The sequence below is a fragment of the Camellia sinensis genome, chromosome 4 (assembly GCF_055761805.1).
Source record: "Camellia sinensis isolate YWXY chromosome 4, ASM5576180v1, whole genome shotgun sequence".
Classification (NCBI taxonomy): Eukaryota; Viridiplantae; Streptophyta; class Magnoliopsida; order Ericales; family Theaceae; genus Camellia; species Camellia sinensis.
In genome coordinates, this window is record NC_138964.1 from 6,545,151 (window position 1) to 6,569,695 (window position 24,545).

A 24,545-nucleotide genomic window follows, 5' to 3' on the forward strand; every position below is an offset into this window, starting at 1 on the left:
AGTTGTGAGTATCTTTTTTTTTTAAATTTAATTTATCTGTGGTTTCCATTTGTTTTTAATTATTATTATTTAGTTAAGTTATGATGTGAGTTAGATATGTGATAGACATGTGAGTTTTATTGATTTAAAATTTATTTAGATAAATTTTTTAAAAAATTAGTTGTTTAGTTTCTTTTTGTTATGTTATAATATAATATATAAAATATAGGTAGATATCTACAACTTTAATAAAAAAATATTATCTATTTTTTGGGGAAGAGAAAAAGAATGCAAGTTTTAATATTTTTTTTTGAAAATTTGTGAGAGAGATTAGGAGGGAGAGATTATGAAATATTTTTGTTATTAAATAAATAAATCAGTCAATAGTTTTTTTTAATCTATTTTGTAAATTAAAAATCAATAATTTTGGAAAATTGATTAATTTTTCCCATTAAGTGATTTAAAATTTTGATAGATATACAAAAAAAAATACATAATTATATTATTAAATCATAATTCAAATTTAGATGTTATATCTTTTTGAGATTTATAGTTAAATTCTTATCTTCTTTTTTTTTGTGTGTGTAACCATAGTGTATGGGAGAAATTGAAAAGGGTGTTGCAATAATTATGAGAAAAGTCAAAAGAGATTGTGGGTTGGAAGAAGTCAATAAATGCTGAGGTTTTTTTTTTTTAAATCAAAAAATTAATTATTATTATTTAAGTAAGTTATGATGTGAGTTAGATATGTGATAGAAATGTGAGTTTTATTGATTTAAAGTTTATTTAGATAAACTTAAAAAAAAATTAGTTTTTTAGTTTTTTTTTTATTATTTATTTAGTTGTTTAGTTTTTTTTTTTTTGTTATGTCATAATATAATATATAAAATATAGGTAGATATCTACAACTTTAATAAAAAATATTATTTGATTTTTTGGGGAAGAGAAAAAGAATGCAAGTTTTAATATTTTTTTTGAAAATTTGTGAGAGAGATTAGGAGGGAGAGATTATGAAATATTTTTGTTATTAAATAAATAAATTGGTCAATAGTTTTTTTTTAATCTATTTTGTAAATTAAAAATCAATAATTTTGAAAAATTGATTAATTTTTCCCATTAAGTGATTTAAAATTTTGATAGATATACAAAAAAAAACATAATTATATTATTAAATTATAATTCAAATTCAAATTTAGATGTTATATCTTTTTGAGATTTATAGCTAAATTCTTATCTTCTTTTTATTTTTGTGTGTAACCATAGTGTATGGGAGAAATTGAAAAGGGTGTTGCAATAATTATGAGAAAAGTCAAAAGGGATTGTGGGTTGGGAGAAGTTAATAAATGCTGAGGTTGGGTTGGGAGAAGTCAATAAATGCTGAGATTTTTTTTTAAATCAAAAAATTAATTATTATTATTTAGGTAAGTTATGATGTCAGTTAGATATGTGATAGACATGTGAGTTTTATTGATTTAAAGTTTATTTAGATAAACTTTAAAAAAAAAAATTAGTTTTCTAGTTTTTTTTGTTATGTTATAATATAATATATAAAATATAAGTAGATATCTACAACTTTAATAAAAAATATTATCTAATTTTTTGGGAAAGAGAAAAAGAATGCAAGTTTTAATATTTTTTTTTGAAAATTTGTTAGAGAGATTAGGACGGAGAGATTATGAAATATTTTTGTTATTAAATAAATAAATCAGTTAATAGTTTTTTTTAATCTATTTTCTAAATTAAAAATCAATAATTTTGGAAAATTGATTAATTTTTCACATTAGGTGATTTAAAATTTTGATAGATATACATAAAAAAATACATAATTATATTATTAAATCATAATTCAAATTTAGATGTTATATCTTTTTGAGATTTATAGCTAAATCCTTGTCTTTTTTTATTTTTGTGTGTAACCATAGTGTATGGGAGAAATTGAAAAGGGCGTTGCAATAATTATGAGAGAAGTCAAAAGGAATTGTGGGTTGGAAGAAGTCAATAAATGCTGAGGTTGGGTTGGGAGAAGTCAATAAATGCTGTTTTTTTTTTTAAATCAAAAAATTGGAAAATTAGGATTATGAGATTGGAGCTCCCACAGGCCTTGAGGTTAAAAACTCCCTTTTGCTTAATATATAGTATAGACTAGCATATCACCCGTGCTATGCACGGATTATGTTTACAATTATCTATATATGTGAATTGTGATTTTTAAATCTTTTTTTTTAAATGTCTTCTTTTTTTCCTTTTTTTATATTATATTAAAATTTAATATTTTGATAATAATCATATATGTTAGATTTTTCAAGAAATTAAATGTCGTTTTTTATATTATATTATATTAAAATTTAATATTTTAATAATAATCATATGTGTTGGGACTTTTTAAGGAATTCATATGTGTTGGATTTCAAAGAATTTTTTTTATACTTGTTTTTAATGCATTAAAATGTTATTATGAAGGTAAGACTTGGGAGTTGAGAAAAGTTAATAAATGCTAAGAATTTTTTTTTTAAATAAAAAAAATCAGGAAATTTAGATTGGGAGATTGGAGCTCCCACAAGGCTTGGGGTTAAAAACCCCCTTTTACTTAATATATAGTATAGATAGATAGATTATCTATATACGTGAATTGCGATTTTAAAATGTCTTTTTTTTTTAAATATCTTCTTTTTTTTCCTTTTTTATATTATATTAAAGTTTAATATTTTGATAATAATCATATGTGTTGGACTTTTCAAATTTTTTTTTTTATGCTTGTTCTTAATGCATTAAAGTGTTATTATGAGGGATAATAATCATATTTGTTGGGACTTTTTAAAGAATTCATGTGTTGGATTTCAAAGAAATTTTTTTATACTTTACATTAAAGTGTTATTATGAGGGTAAGACTTGGAGGTTGAGAGAAGTTAATATATGCTAAGTTTTTTTTTTTTAAAATCAAAAAATTAAAAAATTTAGATTGAAAGATTGAAACCTTAATATATAGTAAGTATAGATTAATTGATTCATTTATTTATCGTGAAACTGTACGCCAAGTTATATTGAGTTGAGTTGGTTTTAGTGTAAGATTGATTTAGCTCTAGGTTCAAAAATTAAATACAGATCTTGAGTTGATTTTACTGTTTAATTAATATATTTTTTGTAAACTAAAACCACCTCATGGTATCAACGGGAACCAAACAGACTGCATGCCCCCGAGAAAAGACTCGGCTTGCTTACATGTATCTCATCTTTCCATTCCTCTCCTTCTCGTGCGTGCGAATTCGCGCGTGGCGTTGGGCGGTGACCAACCTTTTCGCTCGTCTTTGCCCCCTTGCTATCACCAATCAATCAATGGATTGATTTATCGTCAATACGATCATACGATACTACCATCTCCAAGTTTTTCCGGCGAATGAAAAGCTCCGATCCCTGCTTTGTAGCTACGTCCCTTCCTCAATTGCACTCTCTTTTAGTCGTCGTATTGTCGTGCTGAATCAGGTTCGTCTCTTCAAGTTGGGTTTGTGTTTTTTGACTCGTTTAATTATTTTTGATTGATCAATAGTTGTCTGTTTCGTTAAGGTTTTCACTTCAATTCACGAACTCTTTAAAAGCTATTTACGATCCGTCCATGTAATCCTCTAATTCTTATCTTCTGGAAGGAGAATAGGGTAGTTAGGTGATTTTGGGTTGATATATATATATATATATATATATTTTTTGTTAACTCTAAGAAAAGACAAACATAGAGAGATGTATAATTGTATTTGTAATTTTTAAAATCCAATTACTCTAGTGGATTTTGATTTCAGAATATGTTTTCTAATCTTTTCTGAATCGCACTGAATCATACGATTTACTCGTTTTCCGATTCAACAGAACGATTTGTATCTTTTTTGTGGAAACTCATATGAATCGTACTAATCGAATTGTGAATCGATTTTAACAACCATGCCTAAAGTATGAGTTTTGTGTCATTTTGGATAGCTCTAAATGCACATCAATAGTTTGGTTAGGCATCCCACTTCTTTGGACACCCTAACCCTACTTTTGAATTTTGACATTTTTTTCCCAAATATCCCAAGTAAGTGCGCTTTTATCCCCTCACCCAACTGCCATCGTAGCCACACCTCCGCCACTGATTGCCCCCTCTCCACTGTTTGTCCACACTTTCTTTTCTTCTTCTTCTCCTCCTCCTTTTCTCTCTTTCTTCTCCTTTCCAAAATCCTAAATTTCAAAATCCTAGATCTGAAATCTAGGGTTTCAGAGAGGAGAAGAAGGAAGAAGAGGTCACGGCAGGGGAAGGGGGTCTGTGACAAGAAGGGGGTCACGGTGGATGGTGGGTTTTCAAATCTAAAAACCCTAGATTTGAAATCTAGGGTTTTGAGGGAGGGGGAGGAGGAAGAGGAGGAGAGGGTCGGTGGTCGGGGGGCTTGGTGTGTTGCAGTGGTGGAGGTGGAGGGGCTGCTGGTGGTCGCAGCGGCGACGACAGAGGGTGCAGAATGGCTAGGGGGTGGCATCGGAGGGCGAGGAAAGACTAGGGAGTGGCAGGAGGGGTAGGGAAGGAGTGGTCGGAGCTGGGAAGAGGATGGCCAAAGTTGGGGGCTATCGTAGCTGGGTGGTTGCTGGAGTTAGGGTTTTGGCCATTTTGGTCATTTTACCTAGGGGGTAAAACGGTATTAAAAAAATTAGTAAGGTGGTGTGCCCAACCAAAAAATTGGGGTGCATTTAGAGGCTTCCTGTCATTTTGATCTCCAATAATAATAAATAATAAATAATAAATAAAAAAAATTATTCCAATTTAGTCTCCCAATCCAACTCTGTTAAAGTCTATTTCACAAAAAAATAATAACTGACTCCGAAAAACTTTATTTATTTTATTTTTATTTATTATTTTTCCTTCTTAATTATTGTGTAACCAAACAGGAAGAGATAGTTGCCTCCGTAAATACATCCCGATCATATTTGTTTGTGTGGGAAGTATCCAGCAAACTGTAAGGCGTCAAATCGCCAGTGAGATTGAGAAAAAGTACTACTGATATGTCAATGGAACCCCCGCCATTCCAGGAAGCATTGTACTGTGACGTCTGCAGATGCAGTTTCAATACCTTCAGGCGACGGGTACTCTTTTAAACACTGTCCGTTCCCCAGTTTAAAAGTTGTTGATGTATTCACATTTGTTGTTTTCGTTTTCTGCCTTCTGTATTTTAATTTTATTTTAGTGTGTAATTGACCCTAATATGCTCGAATTCAATTGACAATCGAATTTTGATAACTTACATTTAGGTTCCTTTGAGCTCCTAATGCTATTGCCTCCTGGGGATTTTTGTTTTGCAGTACTTAATATGAGCATAATTATCAGATCAGAATAAGCTAGAGAAATATAATAGACGATGGCTTTTGGTCCAGGCCATATATTATTTTTCATGCTAGGTTGCCCACCCTCAAATTTTTATGATCTATTTGAGCTTTAAAACAGATATGTAGTATGTCTCCCCTTTTTGAAAGATTAGAGCATCTCCAATGGTGTCCCAAATCCTTGTGCCAGAGCTATTTTTTACTATACCCTCATAAATACTCCCTCTAATGGTGTGCCAAATCTCGTGTCAAATTTGGCACAAGTTTTGACTTCACCAAATTTGCTACATTAGCAAAGGAAATCATGATCACTAGATGCTTTTTGGGAAACAGATGAAATGGTTAAAATTTGATATGGGAGTTGGCTGTGTGTCACGGGCCGACTCTTTTAGAGGCGCTGCGGATCAATTTTTCCCTCGTGTGGCGCTCAAACTCCACCATGTTTAAACCCGCCATAGCTTGTTGACAAATTGAGTGTTGATGATCTCACCCGTTTGGTCATTAGGGCCCAATGCTTTGTCAAGCAAAACAACTTCACAAGGAAGTTGTGTCTTCACCCGGATGCCACAAGTAGGCCTAACGCCTCAAGTGCACCAAGCACGGCATAAGTCGCTTCATAGTGTCAAGCTTACCTCAAGCAAGGTGCTCGCCCAACTTAGGTTCATGTCATCAAGGTGTCTAGCCACACAACAATGTGCTAGCGAAGGCCCTCGACTTAGCAGACTAGCCAACATTGCATGTTTAGGTCTTTGATAGCATCTCAAAGTGTCATAGGGTCAAACATGCCTCAATAGATGCATATTGGATGGCCGCTTGGTCATGTGAAGCCCACAAACCACCAAGGGTCAATCTCTTGCCCACGGCATAGTCCTCGTGCCAACACGTGTGTTAGATTCCGCCTAAGGGCATTGCGCACCTTAGCGTTGCACCAACGTATAGCATGAGTAAGGCTACGTCTCAATCCGTAGCTCGCTTTTAGCATAATGAAGTCCCTCAATGAACTTAGTCAATGCATTAGCTTGATGCCTTCATTCGATAGCCCATATATGCGGTGTTGCCTTCAACCGCTTAGCTTAAGCCACAGGATCCCCTCGTGCAAGGTTGAACCCAAACCAAGCACTTGAGTTGGCACACGAGGCCTTTGGTGGTGCCTCGATAGCCCATTCGGTCTTAAACGAGTCCCCAAGTGCCATAACGCATGGCATGAGGAAGACAACGTGTCAAACCTCTCCCTCGGGAGGCACACGCAGTGCTTACATTATTGCACCGTCCACGAGGCTCCCAAACCCACGTAGAGACTCTAAATACACTTCTGGATGCCTAAAGCTCGCCCTTGAGTTGCCCCAAGGTTGCTCACTTGAAGCCCAGTTTGGGCGGGGAGGCAGGTAGGTAGCACACCTTGCCCCCTTAGTCCAGTTTGGGCGGGGAGGCAGGTAGATAGCACACCTTGCCCCCTTAGATATGCTTGTTAAGCAATTAGCCCTTTGGCAGGAGGAAACATCCTTATGTCCGAGGAGTCATAATGATTTTTCATAAATTCCACAAATTGAGAAAAATCACGAAACTTAGTCAGGAAAACACTTCCCCCAAGACCTCTTGCCAGTAAAAATTTCAACTCGAAACTCCTTCATTTGGATGCCCAAACAATGCGCCAAAAATCTGCACTGTTGGCTGCTGTTGCTGGCTGCTGCTGGCCGCTGACAGTGGGCTGCGGCCTTGCTGCTTGCTGCTGGTGCTGGCAGCTAGCGCTGGCTGTTGGTATGGGCTGCGGCCTTGCTACTGCTGGCTGCTGCTGGCCCGCATGCCCTGGGCTGCTTGGGGCCAATGTCAAGCCACATTGAGGCACTTCCAACGGCCACTCTTGAGCACTCAAATGGGCACACCATCACGAGCTAAACATCACGGAGTTGGCAAACAATTATAGACAAACAATTTTTTTAAAAAAAATGGATTTGGCAAAGCCATTTTGACTTTCACTTTAGGAATTGCTCTTTGGCAGTATTTAAGACGACATTTGACTTGCTAACTGTTTGACTGGCTATTGACTTTGCTAACTTGTTCTCTGTTTGTGATTCAACTCTCTTATTAAAAAAATTTATGCAGTTCCTGTTAGATTATTGGTGCCAATGGTCTTTTGGCCAAATATTGTTTTTAGATAACTATTTATACCAAACCAAACCAAGCTTTAAGTCCCATCAAATGAGGTCGGCTACATAAATCCTTCTTCTCCACGCGGCCCTATCAAAGATCATTTCGTTAGTCAAATTAAGTAGATCCATATCTTTATTTACAACGCTAACCGACGTTAATCTAGGCTTACCCCGTCCCCTAACACTGCCATCTACTGTTACAACATTGCATCTCTTCACTACTGCCTCTGTTGATCTTCATTGAATATGACCAAACCATCTCAATCAATTCTTTCTCAACTTATCTTCTATCGGTGCTACTCCTACCCATTCCCGAATACACTCATTCCTAATTCTGTCTTGTCTAGTCTGGCCACACATCCACCTCAGCATTCTCATCTCGGTCACACTCATCTTATTTACATGTTGTTTCTTTGTTGCCCAACACTCCATCCCATACCACATCGCTGGTCTAATAGCCGTTCTATGGAACTTACCTTTAAGTCTAGTGGGTATTCGTTTATCACACAGTATCACAGACTTACTTCTCCACTTACACCATCCCGTCTTAATCCTATGGGCCACATCCGCATCAATCTCCCCCGCTGTTGTGATAATCGATCCTAAATAACGAAAATGTTCACTCTTAGGCAGTTCTTGGTTCTCAATCTTCACTGCATCTCTATTTTCATTGTTACTGTTACTAAATTTACACTCCATATATTCTGTCTTAGTTCTGCTTATCCGAAATCATTTAGATTCAAGAGCTTTTCTCCAAATCTCCAACTTTGTATTAACTCCTTCTCTAGTCTCATCGACTAGCACCATATCGTCTGCAAAAAGCATACACCATGGCACGTCATCTTGAATATTTCTGGTCAACTCATCCATAACTAAAGTAAAAAGATAAGGAATTAAGGCAGATCCTTGGTGTAACTCTATATTAATAAGAAATTCATTTGTCTCTCCAGCAGGCGATCTAATAGTGGTCACCACCCCTTCATACATGTCCTTAATCACATCAATGTAACCTTTTATCACCCCTTTCTTCGCCAACACCCACCATATTATATTCCGGGGCACTCTATCATAAGCTTTCTCAAGATCGATAAACACCATATGAATGTCTCTTTTCTTTTCTTTATACTTTTCTATTACTCTCCTCAAAAGATAGATCGCTTCCATTGTTGACCTGCCAGGCATAAATCCAGATTGATTCTCTGACACCTCTGTTATATCTCGCAATCGACGTTCTATCACCCTCTCCCACACTTTCGTTGTATGACACATTAGCTTGATTCCTCTATAGTTGTTGCAATTCTGGACATCTCCTTTATTCTTATAGATTGGCACTAAAATACTCTTCCTTCACTCATCTGGCATGTTCTTGGTCAACAAAATTTTGCTAAACAACCTAGTCAACCAAGCAACCCCCTTTTTATCCAAACACTTCCAAACTTCAATAGGGATATCATCTTGTCCTAAAGTCTTATTGGATTTCATCTTCTTAAGTGTAATCTCCACTTCAAAGTTTTTAATTTTGCTATAGAACCTATAGTCTTGGTTTATCGTATTACTGGCTATTTCTTCCCCTATTGCCGTACCTCCATGTTCCTCATTTAATAGTTTCTCAAAATAGTTCTTCTATCTTTCCTTAATCTCTTCATCCCTCACCAATACCTTAGAATCCTTACTCTTAATGCACTTAACTTGATTAAAATCTCTTGTTTTCTTCTCCCGTATCTTAGCAAGTTTGTATACCCTCTTCTCTCCCTCCTTACTATCTAGTCTAGTGTATAGGTCATCATAAGCTTTCAACTTAGCCTCTCTCACTACTTTCTTGACCTCCTTATTAGCCAATCTATAGCTTTTAAGGTTTTCCTCAGTTCTATCCTTTTGCCACTTTTTAAAGCACTCTTTTTTTGCCTTAACTACTGCTTGGACCTCTTCCCTCCACCACCAAGTTTCCCTATAGCCGGGTCCCGTTCTTTTCAACTCTCCAAGCACTTCCCTTGAGATTCTCCTCATACAATTGGCCATCGAATTCCATATAGTGTTAGTATCATCTTCCAATTCCCAAGTACCTTCTTTCTCCATTCTATTCTTAAATATTTCTAATTTATCCCTTTTTAGGTCCCACCATCTCGTCCTACGACGCCCACCATTCTTCCTAGCTTGGTATTGTCCTCTAAAACATAAATCTAGTATCAAGATCCTATGTTGAGAGGTCAGGCTCTCTCCAGGAATCACTTTACAATCATTGTATTTTAGGCAGTCCACTTTTCTCACTAAGAAGTAATCTATTTGGCTCTTAACTGACCAACTTTTAAAGGTTATCAAATGCTCCTCCCTCTTCTTATACATAGTATTGGCCACCACCAGGTCAAAAGCCAGCGCAAAATCTAAGATACACTCTCCAGCCTCATTTCTATCACCAAAACCGTATCCACCACGCACCATTTCATAGCCTAGTTTATCTATGTCTACATGGCCATTAAAATCACCACCTATAACCAGGTTCTCTCCTACGGGTATCTCCTATAAGATCTCATCAATTTGCCCTCAAAAATCCCTCTTAGTCTGATCATCTAATCCTACTTGAGGGGCGTATGCACTAATAACGCTTACTATATTCCCTCCAATAACTAGTTTAACTAACATAATCCTATCCCCTTTCTTAGTGACCGCCACTACATTCTCCACAAAACCCTTGGCAATTAAGATTCCTACCCCATTCCTGCGTCTATCCTTACCACTATAATACAATTTAAAACCGGTATCCTCAATTTCCCTAGCTTTCTCACCTGTCCACGTAGTTTCTTGTACACAAGCTTTACTAACTCTCCTCCTAATCGGTAGCAAGCAAAAAAAGCGGAATCCCTCAGAATACTGAGCTCGCCGAGGCCCAAAAAGATGCCAAGTATCTCACCCTATCTCATAAGTAGTCTATATCCCCGGCAACTCCTTCGAAAACACGGGCATTTCTTTTCAACCAAACAATCCAGAAAATTACAAAGACGACACCACTCCAAAGTCCTTTAGCCCTCTTTGACCTTCCAAAAACTTGAAAATCAAATAACAACATTTGAGCACATCCTTTTGGGGCCACCCACATCACACTACCCAATCCAAACACCCTATGCCATAACCACCTAGCCACCGAGCAATGCAAAAAGAGATGATCCAGAGATTCACCACTTTTACAACACATGATGCTCCATTGAGGATTAAGATACCGCGACGGTCTCTTCTTTTGCAATGAATCATTTGTCAGAGTGCCCCCATGAACCAAGATCCACATGAACACTTTCGCCTTGAGAGGAGCACATGTCTTCCAAATCTTGTTATGAAATAGAAACTGAGGAACATGAGAAGTATCAATGATTTTATCAAGAAAGGACTTACAAGTAAAAGAATCCAACGAATGAATATTCCAAACCAACCTATCCTTTAACAATGGAGACAAAGAAACATTTGCGAGCCTTGACAAAAGAGAGATCAATTCCGACACTTCTCTGTCATGAAGATTTCGACGAAAATTAAAATTCCAAGATAAAGGAACCACCAAAGAACCTGCCATAAACGCAACAGAACAATTATAAGATTGAGAAACGCCATACAGAAGTGGATAGGACTCAGCCAAGGACGTCGAGTCCACCCAGACATCCTCCCAAAATTTGACCATTTCCCCATTATCCACCCTCACAGAAATGAATCGGGATCAAACTGGATAAATCTAAGAAATAGACTTCCAAGGAGCACGCCCGCTACCCCTCGAGACCACCTAAGAGTCCCTACCATTTATCTGAATCCTATATTTACTTTTAATAACCGCATGCCATAATGAACCACACTCATTGGGGAATCGCCATAACCACTTGCCTAGCAGAGCCATGTTGCTAGCCACTATATTACCAATGGCCAAACCCCCTTTCTCCTTAGATAAGGACACCGTTTCCCAGTTCACCAAATGATCCTTCCTTCCCTCGTCTTTTCCTTCCCATAGAAAATCTTTCATTAACTTTTCAATAGATTTTGCTACCTTGACTGGAATCTTAAACACAGACATGAAATAAATTGGAATTCCACTTAGCACTGTCTTAACCAGAGTGTACCTACCCCTACGGGATAGTAAAGCCCTACTCCACCCTTCTAATCTCTTTCCTATTTTTTCGACAACCGGATTCCAAAACACTTCATCCCTTGGGTTACCTCCCAGCGAAAGCCCCAAATACTTCATCGGAAATGTCTCTATACTACACCCAAGTAATTCAACCACTCTCTGAATCAAACATGAATCAACATTCCGCAACCTTACTCTTCTCTAAATTTACCCTGAGACCAGAGAGCAGCCCCAAAAGCCTAACCACCGAAAAGAGATTCACGATTTGACTCTCGTCCCCCTCAAAGAAGAAAATAGTGTCATCCGCAAACTGCAGATGTGTCACATTAATCTTATCTCTACCGACCTGTAAACCTTCAAACAGACCAACCTCTTTAGCCCTATCCACCATCCTTCCTAACACGTCCGCTACCATGATGAAGAGAAAAGGAGATAAAGAATCGCCCTGTCTCAACCCTCAAGATGCCTTAAGAGTCTGCCCTGGTTTACCATTGACTATCACCGACATATTGCAAGACGCCAAACATCCCCTAATCCAGGACCTCCATCTCTCACCATACCCTTTCCTTTCCATCAGAGAATCCAAAAAATGCCAATCTACATGATCATACATTTTCTCAAAATCTGCCTTAAACACAAGACCTCTCTTTCCAGACTTTCTACACTCCTCAACCACCTCATTCACCTCCAGAACCACATCTAGAATCTGTCTATCTTGCACAAAAGCCCCTTGGGTCAAAGAGATTGTATCCCTTAAAGAAGCCCTCAACTTTTTTGACAAAACCTTCCCCAAAATTTTGTAGAGTGATATCACCAAACTAATTGGTCTAAAATCACCAATTCAGATGGCTCCATCCCTCTTAGGAGTCAAATAGATAAATGTGACATTAGCACATAAATTAACCACCCCTGTCTCATAAAATTCTATGAAAACCTTTGCCAAATCCCTCTTCACCACCTTTCAACAATCTTGAAAAATTGCCATCGAAAACCTGTCGGGGCCTGGAGCCTTGTCCCATGCACACTCAAAAACTACATCCTTAATCTCCATTTCCTCAAAAGGCCTCTCTAACCAGATGGCACTTTCTTGATCAATAGGCCTCCACTCAATCCTTTCTATCTCAGGCCTGACTATCTCATCCTTCGAAAACAATTGAGTAAAAATCAAAAATCCTTTGGACTATTTGCTCCTCTGAGTCCAGCACTACCCCTGGCCTTACTTCCAACCTCTTAATGAACTTTTTCTTCCTTTTTCCATTCGTGACCCTATGAAAGAATTTTGAACTAACATCCCCCCCCCCCCTCCCTCCCTTCACCACCTCATCTTTGCTTTTTGTGCCCGAAAAATCTGCTCTCTAAGAGTCAACTCTTCCAACTTCACGCCTAGCTCCCTCCTCTCTCTCCTCAAATCCTCGACCTCATTTCCCTGCATCTCCAAAGAATCTACCTCCTCCATTCTACCCATAACTTGAAGTTTAGATGATTCCAAATTTCCAAACACCTCCCTATTCCAAAGCTTTACTCACTCTTTAATGACCTTTAACTTTCTCATGAATTTAAAACCCTCCCACCCGTGACATCTAGCATTATTCCACCACCCCGCAAAGTTCTCCTTAAATAAATGATGATCCAACCACATATGCTCAAACCTAAATGGGGCCGGACCCCACCTAAAAGGACAACTCTCGATCATAATGGGACAATGATCGGACACCAATCTTGGAAACGCCTCCTGTCTCACATTGGGGAAAACCCCCTTTCAACCCAAAGAAAATAAAAATCTATCTAGTCTAGAACATACTCTACTTTCCCTAAGAATAGACCATGTGAATCTTGCATTAAATAAAGGAGGATCCACCAACTCACATCCTCTAATGAATCTATCAAAATTTCTCATACTCCTATTGATTCTACCCCATTAAGCTTCTCTGAAACCTTCCTAACCACATTGAAATCCGCCTTTAAACACCAGTTGGGGTAGCATAATCCATATAATCCACCTAACTCCTCCCACAAAGCCTGTCTCTTAGCGGGGCAATTCGGGCCATATACCCCCGACAACCACCACTCACTATTATCTAGATTCCTGAACCTAACAGATAATGAAAACTCTCTAACTAATGAGTCACACTCAAAAACCACCCTCTCATCCCAAATACATGAAAGACCTCCAGACCTTCCCACTGATGGTACACAAGCCCACTTTTTATGCCTAACTCCCCAAACACTTTTAATGAAATTCCTATCACAAGCTTCCACTTTAGTTTCCTAAAAAATGACTATATCAGGTTGATACTTCCTCAAAAAATCCCTAATGACCCCCTCTTCTTCCGGGAGCCCAAACTCCTCACATTCCAACTAACAATCTTCATTGAGAAACATTGCCACCCCTAACCTCCTCTTGTCTCCTATCATAATTAATTATGCTCACCAAGTTCCTTAACTCCCTAGCCCCCCTTCTAACCAAAGCCCCTCCCCGTCTAACACACTCCCCCCTGGAGACACTAAGTTCCTTTCCACTAACCCCCTCCCTTCCATTTAACCTTACTAACCAAAGCCCCATAACTTGAAGCAAATGCTTGAAAAGAGGTACTTCATTTTCCTCAGTAGGACAAGACTCATACTTGCTTAACTCCATCAACCAATGCTCTGTTTCAACCTCACTATCCCTCACTCCACTAAAAACACAACTTCTCCTGGGCATATGATTAACAGAACCTCCCGCTTGAGCATCATTTACTTGGCCTACAGGAATGTTAGCATTATAGGACACAGGATTAATAGTAGAGCCAGTCATCATGGCTCTGGAAATATCCGGCAAGACTCCTTGATCATCCATTCCCCTAACAGAACCATCATGACCCTGACTCCGAGATCCCCCTACCCCATCCCCAAGAGAAGAAAAGATTTGACTAGCAGTGTTACCCCTCTCAGATGCTAGAGCTGTGGGATCTTGCATAATAGTGTCATTGACATGATCCATTGTTTCAGAGACATTCTCGGCCTCCTCATTCTCAACAATGCCTTGTTTTTAAAGAAATTACACAGCTGAAAGTCATACTCTTCTTGATCACCTCCATCGCCTTCTGAACTAGAGACAAACTCAGAGCTCGTCTCAGACCCATACATTTCCAAAGCTTGCAACACTTCATTAGGCTCGAAACATCCATCATCAACCTTGCAACTCAACAAATCAGCATCGTTCACCTCCTCTATCCTTTCATCAACCCACTCCTCCATATTCCCCTCTGTTTTCTGCAGATCCTCGACAGAACCATTCACAAAATCAGCTAATCCTAGTTGAATCTCGTCCCTCGTTAGTCGAAACTGATTAGTCCTCGAAGAATTCATCTCGTGATCCACATCCATAGCCTCTCGCACCCTGGACGACTGCCGACGCTGAGCCTCCTCCTCTCCCCCCAATGGATCGTCTCTCCTCTACAAGCAAATTGGGTCGATCAGCATCATGGATCCTCTCTTCCGAACCATGAACCCCTTTCAATTAACCCACCGGGCCCAAATCAGTTGAATAGACCACATCCACACTTTTGAGGCCCAACATTACAATCCATTTGCTGCTTATAGACTGGCCTAGCTCTTGGAGAATACAACCTGGGCCATTGATTCATAAACCTCTGGCCCTTATCATAAAAATCACTTGGGCCCAAAATAAAAGTTGGCCCACTACGCCCCAGTAGCCCAGTTGGAACCTCCCTAAGCCCCTTATCCCTTGATCTTCCCTCCATCTCAGCCACCGCACGGGAGCTAACCCCAGCCCTTTCGACTTCTGCACCCTTTCGATTTTCCCCTTCAAAGCCACCACGTGTCCACCCTGGCTGTCCCTCCCCTTCGTCTTCCTCGTCCCTGGCGAAAGATTCGCCAGGAGACTGTTGCCGGAAGATCGTTGGTCAAACATCCCCATTCCGTCGCACTGACTTGGACAATGGCTTGAGATGCACCATAGAAGATCGATCTCCCTCCTTGATCTCCATACAAGCTGGCAGAAAACCACAATCAAAGCACTTTCAATCTTACTTCAAATAGATTTTCTAAAGAGACAGTTCTTCTATACACTTCCAACAAACCACCACATCTTTGACCCATGTACTGGAATACCTTTTCATTCCAAAGGGTAAATGGCAAGTCACACACTGCAATCCACCCTCCATAAGAGACAATCACCTCTAGTTTAACATGCTTCACCTCTGACCACTTCTCTAAACTGATCGTCACACCTTTGTTGAAGAACCTCAGTCCCTTGTTTCCAATAAAATTCGCTTCCTCTTTATTACTTACCCAGAACAGAGCTCTATTGATTTGAAATGGCCAAAATGCAATAGATTTCTTTAAATATTTGCTCAATTCCTTTTCAATTTGAGCTCAGCTGCTTGAAAAATCACATCTTACATAGACTACCGCCTGCTCCATATCAACCCTTGAATTGCCCATTCGATTCTCAGTGAAAAAATCAACAAACTTCCTTCCTCTGTTCACCCCTATTTTCCTTTCCCAAGCCTTCTCCTTTGTCCCCTTGCTCGAAACTCCTTCTATAGCTCTAACCCTGGCATCCATACCTATAGTGTTCCTCTTGGGTTCATTGCAAATGACTTTACGAAGCATGGTAACTTTATCCATCCACCCACTACCATTATTCCCCGCCGAAATGATAATGTTGCATTTCTTGACACCTCTTTCCTATTTCGACAAATCAACAAAAGCACCCTTACCATTGGTATACTTCTGTAAACAAAACACAGCAGAGCTGTTATGATATTTGCTTAAGAAAGAGCCTCCTTCGTAAAATTTCTCCACCTACTGTAGAGCTTGCACAACCCAACTTACACCTCCCAAATCTATCTTCAGAGAGAAACTTTGTAGTCGATTCCTCTCTATAATCTCCACTAGACTCCCTCTAGATCTCTCGTCAACCTGGATAATGATTATCTTCTGTTCGATCCTCAATTCTGAGGATAGCTCCCTATACTCTCTCATCCCTCTCTATGATCCCTACCACTTATTTCTCCTTCTATGCCATCGCAATTCTGTGATACACAGTTGCCAAATATTGATTTTAAATAACTATTTATAATATATATATATATATATATATATGTATGTATAATTTAAAATGATTTAGCAAAAATATGGCACTTTTTGTAGTCGCAAGGTCGCTTTTGAAGTTGCGATTTTGCGCTGAGTTGGCCATATGATAACTTTGCAACTTTGCTGTGAAGTTAAAATTGCAGGTAGAACATGCAAATTCACTCCAGGGTGAAATCACAAGTGTAACTTGCGATTTCTTGCAATTTCAAGTTGGCATTTGGCCAACTCAGCATAAAATCACAACTTGAAGATTTAAATTTAAAAGACATTGTGACTTCAAGTTGCAATTTAAAAAGTGTTGTATTTTGGCAAATAGTTTCAAAATCTCAATATTTTTATAAATAGTTAATTAAAAAACAATATTTAGCTAAAAGACTCTTGGTGTCGCAGCTTGAAGCTTGAGTATCAATGGCACTTCCACGTTAAGCACCATAGATAAAGTAGTGGCATTCAGGCTTTTATTAGGCCTCTTTTAATTTTGAATCTTTCACCATGAAAGTATTTGAACTTGAGAAATGCATTAAACCAACACCAATTATCTATTACTATGCATAGTTGTTAAATTGTGCTAATTGTCGTGTATTATTTTTCATTTTTTTCTTCAATTCGGGAATCCTATTGTGTTGGGGGAAGCTTGTGGGGGAAGCCTATTATTTTGCCCTTTGAATTCAACAACCCAAAGGTCAAGTCAAAAAGTCAAAAGGATAACATGGTCATTTTGCTTGTACTACAATATTTTATAACACATCTTTTCGTAAAAAGTCAACAAGTTGTCCCAAACATACATATATTTTTTCTCTACTTTTTTAGTCAAAAAGTTATAAAGTACACTTATATAGCACATCCCAAACAATCACAAAGTGTGAGTACACTAATAAAAAATACAAATATTTTACGACAAGTAAAAATTTTACTTAAAAGGTGCCAAAAAGAAAGGTGATACCCCAAAACCTTATGCTTCTTGTGTTGATGGCTTATCTTGGGTAAATTTGGTCTTATAAGGGTCTAGGGTCTCAGGTAGTATTAGGAATCCTTTGTGTTTTAAGTTATTATCTGATTTTTGACCCTTAAGATGCAATATGGTAGAGAAAGTTGGAGCAGAATTTGCTGCAGATGTCTTTTAAGCTATTAGTTGCTTTAACATTTCAAATTATTCATGATGGTATATGTATGCTGATTTTGGTGCCAATAATCCCAAATGTATTAGTGAGAATCATCCTGTTGCTTGACTACACCATCATTTGTTGGCCAATATATGTCATGTTATGGAACTTGATGAAACAATGGCCTAAATTTGTATAATAGCCTGCCAATTTTGCATAAAAAATGGTGAAACCCCATCTCTCTCTCTCTCTCTCTCTCTCTCTCTCTCTCTCTCTCTCTCTCTCTCTCTCTCTCTCTCTCTCTCTCTCTATTTTTTATTTAAAGAACTACACCTAGTTTAGTCCTCATTTGATGGGGGGTCTGGGAGGGATAAATTGGGTACAAACCTAACCTTTGGCATAATTTGCACAAAGTGGCTGCCCTCAAGTATGAACCCACAAACCTCAAGGTTAATAGGCCAAATTTGAACCACTGAACCATTGGCTTCCTATGCACATACATGTCTTTGTATGTAAAATGTAAATGAAATTTATTGGCCATGTGAAACTTGAAATCCTAATTTTTCAATTTAATAATGAAGCATGATCAATATTTTCTGGAGGACTGATGGGGGAATATGCAAAAACTTATAAGGTCACAGTATGCTATGGGTTCAGGGTTTGATCTTGATTAACTAGTAGCATAAAGGATCTTGGCATATTAGGAATGTTCTTCATTTCAGTTTGTTTATCAACCAGAAAAAATTGAATTTGTTTTTACATTACTTTTCTTCTACAAATATCTATTTTAATTCCCATGATGAATTCTTCAAGTACTAGGCAGAAAGATGACTTGATGCCTATAAACTGAGATAGATATGACATGGTGAAATGTTATATGCTGCAGAAATTTTTGTGTCTCATGTAAATCAGGTCTATATTTAGGCCTCCTCTCTCTCTCTCTCTCTCTCCCTCTCTCTCTCTCTCTCTCTCATATCCCCTGGTTTTCCTTTCAAACTTGCAGCATCATTGTCGATGTTGTGGTCGGACTTTATGTGCTGAACATTCATCAAATCAAATGGTATGAGCTATGTAGAATTGATATATATGTCTAAACTCAGTTATATAACTTATTTTATGTATCAAAAAAAGGAAAAGAAAATCAGTTAATTTCATAGTAGTGCTGCCAGTGGATGGATGTTAATTATGCAATCTTCTGTTTTCTATTTCTGTTGCTGTTTCAGGCCTTACCACAATTCGGTATTCACTCGTGTGTCAGAGTTTGCTCTGAATGTTTTAATGATGCTTCTGGGTAATTGCTTCCTACTTTTACTTTATAGTAACTACAATACATTTTACAAATCTCTCTTTGCTTTCTTATTAGTGAAATCTGAGTGGAAACCAAAACCGATTGGTGCGATGGTTACACATTTTGTTACTTATAGATGAAATGAGATGTGCTCAGGTTCTTTCTACAACTGTGTGTTGAATGAATAATGAGTTGTTGAATTCTAGATATATTGCTCAGTACGCTTTTTTGTTATGGTCGTTGCGGAGGAAACTAGGCTGCATGTGGTGAATGAAATGTCAATATTGACTACCATTTCAAAGATCCTATATACAGAGATGTTGATAAATATATTGGCTGAGTTCAAATATCGAAATTGCAATGAATGAACAAATGATGGATAACCATAACAAACCAAGTCCTGTGTCCCAATTAGGTTAGGGTCAGCTACATGAATCATTTTTTGCCATCCTACTCTACCAAGGGTTATATGAATCCTTTAGCAGGCTTGGGGGTGCTCAAGCAGTCCAGCTGCTCCTTGAAGGCATGAGAGAGGTAGTTTCCTACCCAGTTTTGGCAACTGGACTCCAAATCCTTGTTGCCCTAGGCTAATTTGGAGCTAGTGTTATAGTACTCCTTTGTAACTCTATTATTTGTGCCTGAGAGTGATTGAGGCAAGTATTGATGAGTTCAATAGAGAGGGTTTGTGAGATTGAGCATGAGAGACTATTGTAATTCCTTTAACGAAGATCATAGTGAAACTGTAGTGACTCTGTTGACATGACCCATATTTGGGGTGAACCACATAAATCTTTGTGTGTTGCTTATGTGTGTGTTTGATCTACTTGCGTTCTCAAATCGTTGTCTGTGTGTGTATGATTGCTTAGGTTCTAGAGGTTTTGTGATTATTCCACAAGATGCAAGTGTAACTACTAAGAAGGCTACTTCATGATAGTGTACTTCAGTCTAAGTTAATTAAGGATGTTACTGATGAGTGAACAAACATTGTAGAAATAGAAAATTACAAATTACAAAACGAATCTCGTAACTAATAAAATTATAACTTCAACCCAACAGACATAAAACCCTATAAAAAATTACATATGCTCTGCATGCGCTTATGATTTCTGTGTCTTAGACTATCACATTTGGTAGATAGCTTGATATACATTGTTGGGTCCATTTCCAAACAGCTTAGGCTTTGGGGGAAATTGGTAACTTAACATGATATCAGAACTCTGGTTGAAAGAGGTCTTGGGTTCAAGTCTCTCCGTTAGTATTTGGTATCATGTCCCCATTTGGTTTCTTCCTCTCTGTTGGGTTGTTTGCTTCCCCTTCTGTTTGGTTCTCTGCTTGTCTCTTCATGTGTAAGACGAGGCTGCCCGTGAGGGAGGGTATTTGATAGCTAGACATTGTTGGGCCCATTTCCTAACAGCTTAGGCTTTTGGGAAAATTGGTAACTTAACAACATCATTTATCCTTTCTTTAGCAAGTGAAGACTACATGAATCAAGGGGCTGCATTATTGGAAGATGTTAAAGCATATAACTACATGTGTTGAGCTTTTGTGTTGTTGGTGATTTATTTTCTTACATCTTGTTTGAATGTTTCACTGACTTTGTGGTTTAGGGATCTTGAAGGATTTTTCTTTTTTCTTTTTTAACTTTACCTTACTCTTTTTTGTAATCTTAAAAAGTAATGGTATCATAAAGAAGTTAATTCTTATTTATTTCTTGATTTTGTTTTCGGTAAAGATTGAGGAAAGATGATGCACCAGCTTCTTTGGATGGAGTTAATCTTGTTACAGATACAGTTTCAAGATTAGACGTTAGTGCAGTTCCAGATTCCAATCCCAAACCAACTGCTGAGCAAATTCCCATTTTAGGTATTGTAGAGTGCAAGTGTGGAATGCCTTTATGCATTTGTGAAGCTCCAGTTCCATCCAGGGATGCAGTAACCTTGCCGGTAGGAATGTTTTGGTTTTAAAAATGCATTTTCAATGAATTACATGGACCTCACAGACTTTATTTATGTTTCTTTAGAACAAAAGTACAACAACTTCTACAGCTCAGTCAAACCCAAAACCGAAGAAGACAGACACGTCTCTGAAGAATAGAGGTTCCACGTCGAACAACAAGCAGTTGTATGTTTCATCCGAGTTTTTCAGTTTACATTTTGTGTTCAGTCTGACATAAGATGACATAAAACTGGAGTTCTAGATATGATTCAGCTGTAAGTGGTCTGCATTTTTTAGTAAGACTTGTCATTTTCTTCTTGGTTGCTGGAGGTTGTGGACTATGGAGCCCTAATCTTTCTGCCCTTGTGATATGCACTTGGTATTGTTTAGGTTTAAAAACCAAATTGACTTAAGCTGATTCTCGCATATGAATTTCAAAGAATGGTTTTTCAATTTGTACAGCACTTGGTTCAATATCCATGTGTTCTACTGTCTTGATCCATTCAATGTCTAAATTTCTTTCTTAATCTTCACTTATCCTCACTCATTTTATCACCCAAGGAGAAGGAGAAAAGGAAAAAAAAATGGAATTTACATGGGCTCGTGTATGTATTTTGGTACTTTTGTTTTGTTTAGAGGCTATATTTCGCTGAAGTAATATTTCTTCTGAATCTGTTTAGATTGTGCAATTATGTGCTGCGGTTTCAATGTCAAATTCTGCTTGGTTACACTATTTGAAAATTTTGTAGTTATTAAATTTGTGTAAAACTTTGCAGTACGACTTTCAATCTTGGTCAGGTGACCACGAGTAGTTTGGAAAAATCTCAAATGGATTATGAAGTTAATGGAGAGGTATGAAACCCCTGGGTACTTCAGAGTGGTAAATACAATGATATTTTGTTTTGGTTTGAAAAGGTTAGCTCTTGAATGCCTCTATTGTATGAATTGTTGCTTAGGGTTTAAGAGAGGCAATAAAGAATGGTGACACTTTAGCTGTCAAGGAGCTTCTGAGTAAAGTACTTGTTCTTTCTTTTATTACTATTATTATCGTTGTTATTTTTGTTATTGTGGTTATGACAGCAATTATTGCCAAAGCAATCGAGTCTTTTGCCAAAACAATTTCAGTGCTTTGATCAGTTGCGTGCACAACTGATCAAAGCAGTCAAAGCAGTGATTGCTTTGGCAGTAGCCATGATGTATTTATAAATTAAGCTTGGTCAGATACTGATCATCTTCTTGTTAATATTCTTGTTAACAATCTGACGCATTACCAAATTGGCAGGGTGTGGATGCAAATTACTGTGACAAACAAGGATTGTCTTTGTTACATCTGGTAGACTCTCTCTCTCATGTGCATGCTATTACATTCTGATTTTTTTTTTTTCTGTTAATTTCTTTTGAGAAGGTATGATTTTCTGACTGTATTGATTGGATGTAGGCAGCACTTTTTAATCGAACTGATATAGCTTTTGCTCTTATGGAATATGGAGCTAGCTTGGATCACAGGAATTTACAGGGTAATTAATTCCATGTCCGACTAAATTGTCCAGTGTCCAGGTTGATTAATTTATGGATGGAAATGTCTCAGACAAGCTTTTGTAGAGTATAATATATTATTTGACTCACCTTTCCTGGGTTGTGGTCATTGCCTCCTGAATGTTAAGGGAATGCAAATTAGTGCTGTCGTTTACCAAACAACTACTTTCTCTATTTCTACACACAAGACTTTCTGAATAATGCTAGTTCATGAATTTGAGGGAATAATGTTGTTACATTGTGGTATAGACTCTTCCTCATTCCTAGTTTAGTTTAGAGCATGCAAGAGTTGTAGTCAGTGGTGGTTAGAAGTCCATTTGATGGAACTGACTGATTAGGTCTTTTTCAGGGGAAACACCACTGGATTGTGCTCCTGCTACATTGCAAAACAAGATGCGAAAGAAGATGGAAGAGAGTGAGCACTTGAACCCACACCACATCATCTGAATGCTAAACTATTCCAACTTGTTTGCTTCCTTGAAAAATGGCGAATTTGAATCCTACTTTTTTAGAGTTTTGTAATAAATTGACATCCTCGTATTTGGGCAATTCATGGAGAATGTGGGAAGATTCTCTAGCCAAGGCATTTAAAATCTCACCTGTCACAATTGATAAAGTCTATTACAGAATTACCTGTTCATCTAACATTGTAAAGAACAGGTGTGAGTGTATGTTTGTGTCATTTTCTTTGGTCCCATATTGTTGTGTTGTCATACTATATGAGACGGTGGATTGTGATCTGGCTGCATACCCAAAATGGGGTTATGGTCAGCTGGCTATGGACGGATAAAAATTTGGGTGGTGCTGGATTGCTTTTTTTTTTTTGATTCATGGATTGCTTTTAACATGTGTGTTCAGATACTAAACTCATTGAATTCATTTTCTATAAGCACTGGTAGATGTGGATTCCTTACGGAGTACACTCGTATTGGTATCCAGTGATTAGGCATTGCGATCAGTCAGTACACCTTCTCTAACCGTTATCTTCCGAAAATTGGTAAATAACTTGCAAGTATATTACAAAGTAACGATTATTATACCCAAGCATAATATAAAATTATTTTAGTCAAAATATATAAATTGTTTACATCTATTTCAGACAACATAAATATGTTTCAGAAATCATAAATATATGATGACATACATAATGTATAATCATACGTATGGGTAGTATATAGTAGGTCACCAAAGTGACAATAGATTAGAGAATCACATATCAACAGAGTGACAACAGATTAGAAGGTCAATAGTTATTTAAATCCTTTAAGACACAGCATATCCATAGTTATAATATATCAAACCATCATCATAAATCATAATTTATAAACACTGGTTTGCTTTTTTATACAAATAGGGTTCAATAAATAATACATTAAAAATAATAGGGTAAATTATATTGATACCCCTGAGGTTTATGTTTATTACAATTCTTCTCTTACCTTTTGAAAATTACATTCATTTTCTGAGATTTAAAGTTTCATTACAAATTGTCTCTTAGGATTTAAAATTTCATAACTGTTCTCCCTTACCGTAATGATCATTATACATAAAATTAAATTAATAGGGAGGTCAGTGTAATTTTTCAAATACGAGACGAAAAATTATAATAAATATAAACGTCAAGGGTATCAGTGTAATTTATCTAAATAATAACATAGTTGCGAAGCATGATTTAATATAAAAAAAAAGTTTTAGTTTGTGGTGTCCCAAAACAATGTCATTTTGGACAAACTAAAAAGGAAAGGAAAAATAAAAAAATAAAAAAACCATCGCCCCTTGACAACCTAGCCGACAAACAAACCTTCTCTAGCTACAACAGCCATCCCAAATCCTTTCCCCCCTCAATCTTTCTTCCTTTTCCTCTTTATTCTTCTTCTTCATCCTCCTTTCTCTCTCTAAAACCTACCTCATTTCAGCAAGCTTCTATTCACACAGACCACTTCTCCTCTCCTCACACACTTAATGATATTTTTTTCAATACATTTTCATCCTAAAATAAAATTATCAAAATA

General features: G+C 37.3%; 1 protein-coding gene across 3 annotated transcripts; it reads left to right on the plus strand.

Moving 5' to 3' along the window:
* The first annotated feature begins 2,990 nt into the window (after positions 1-2,990).
* LOC114261920 (Ankyrin repeat family protein) lies at positions 2,991-23,378 on the plus strand. 3 transcript variants are annotated; one of them, XM_028202248.2, is made up of 11 exons: positions 2,991-3,459; positions 4,885-5,079; positions 18,778-18,834; positions 18,998-19,065; positions 20,795-21,005; positions 21,083-21,183; positions 21,774-21,849; positions 21,954-22,013; positions 22,280-22,330; positions 22,436-22,514; positions 22,883-23,378. In XM_028202248.2, exons 2-11 carry the CDS (start codon positions 4,999-5,001, stop codon positions 22,978-22,980), a joined length of 882 nt encoding a protein of 293 aa, XP_028058049.2. In that variant the 5' UTR covers positions 2,991-3,459; positions 4,885-4,998; the 3' UTR covers positions 22,981-23,378. The 3 variants fall into 3 exon arrangements, with proteins under 3 accessions (XP_028058049.2, XP_028058050.2, XP_028058051.2); XM_028202249.2 differs by lacking the exon at positions 18,778-18,834 and having other exon boundaries at positions 3,046-3,459; XM_028202250.2 differs by lacking the exon at positions 4,885-5,079 and having other exon boundaries at positions 3,157-3,459.
* Positions 23,379-24,545: the final 1,167 nt, after the last annotated feature.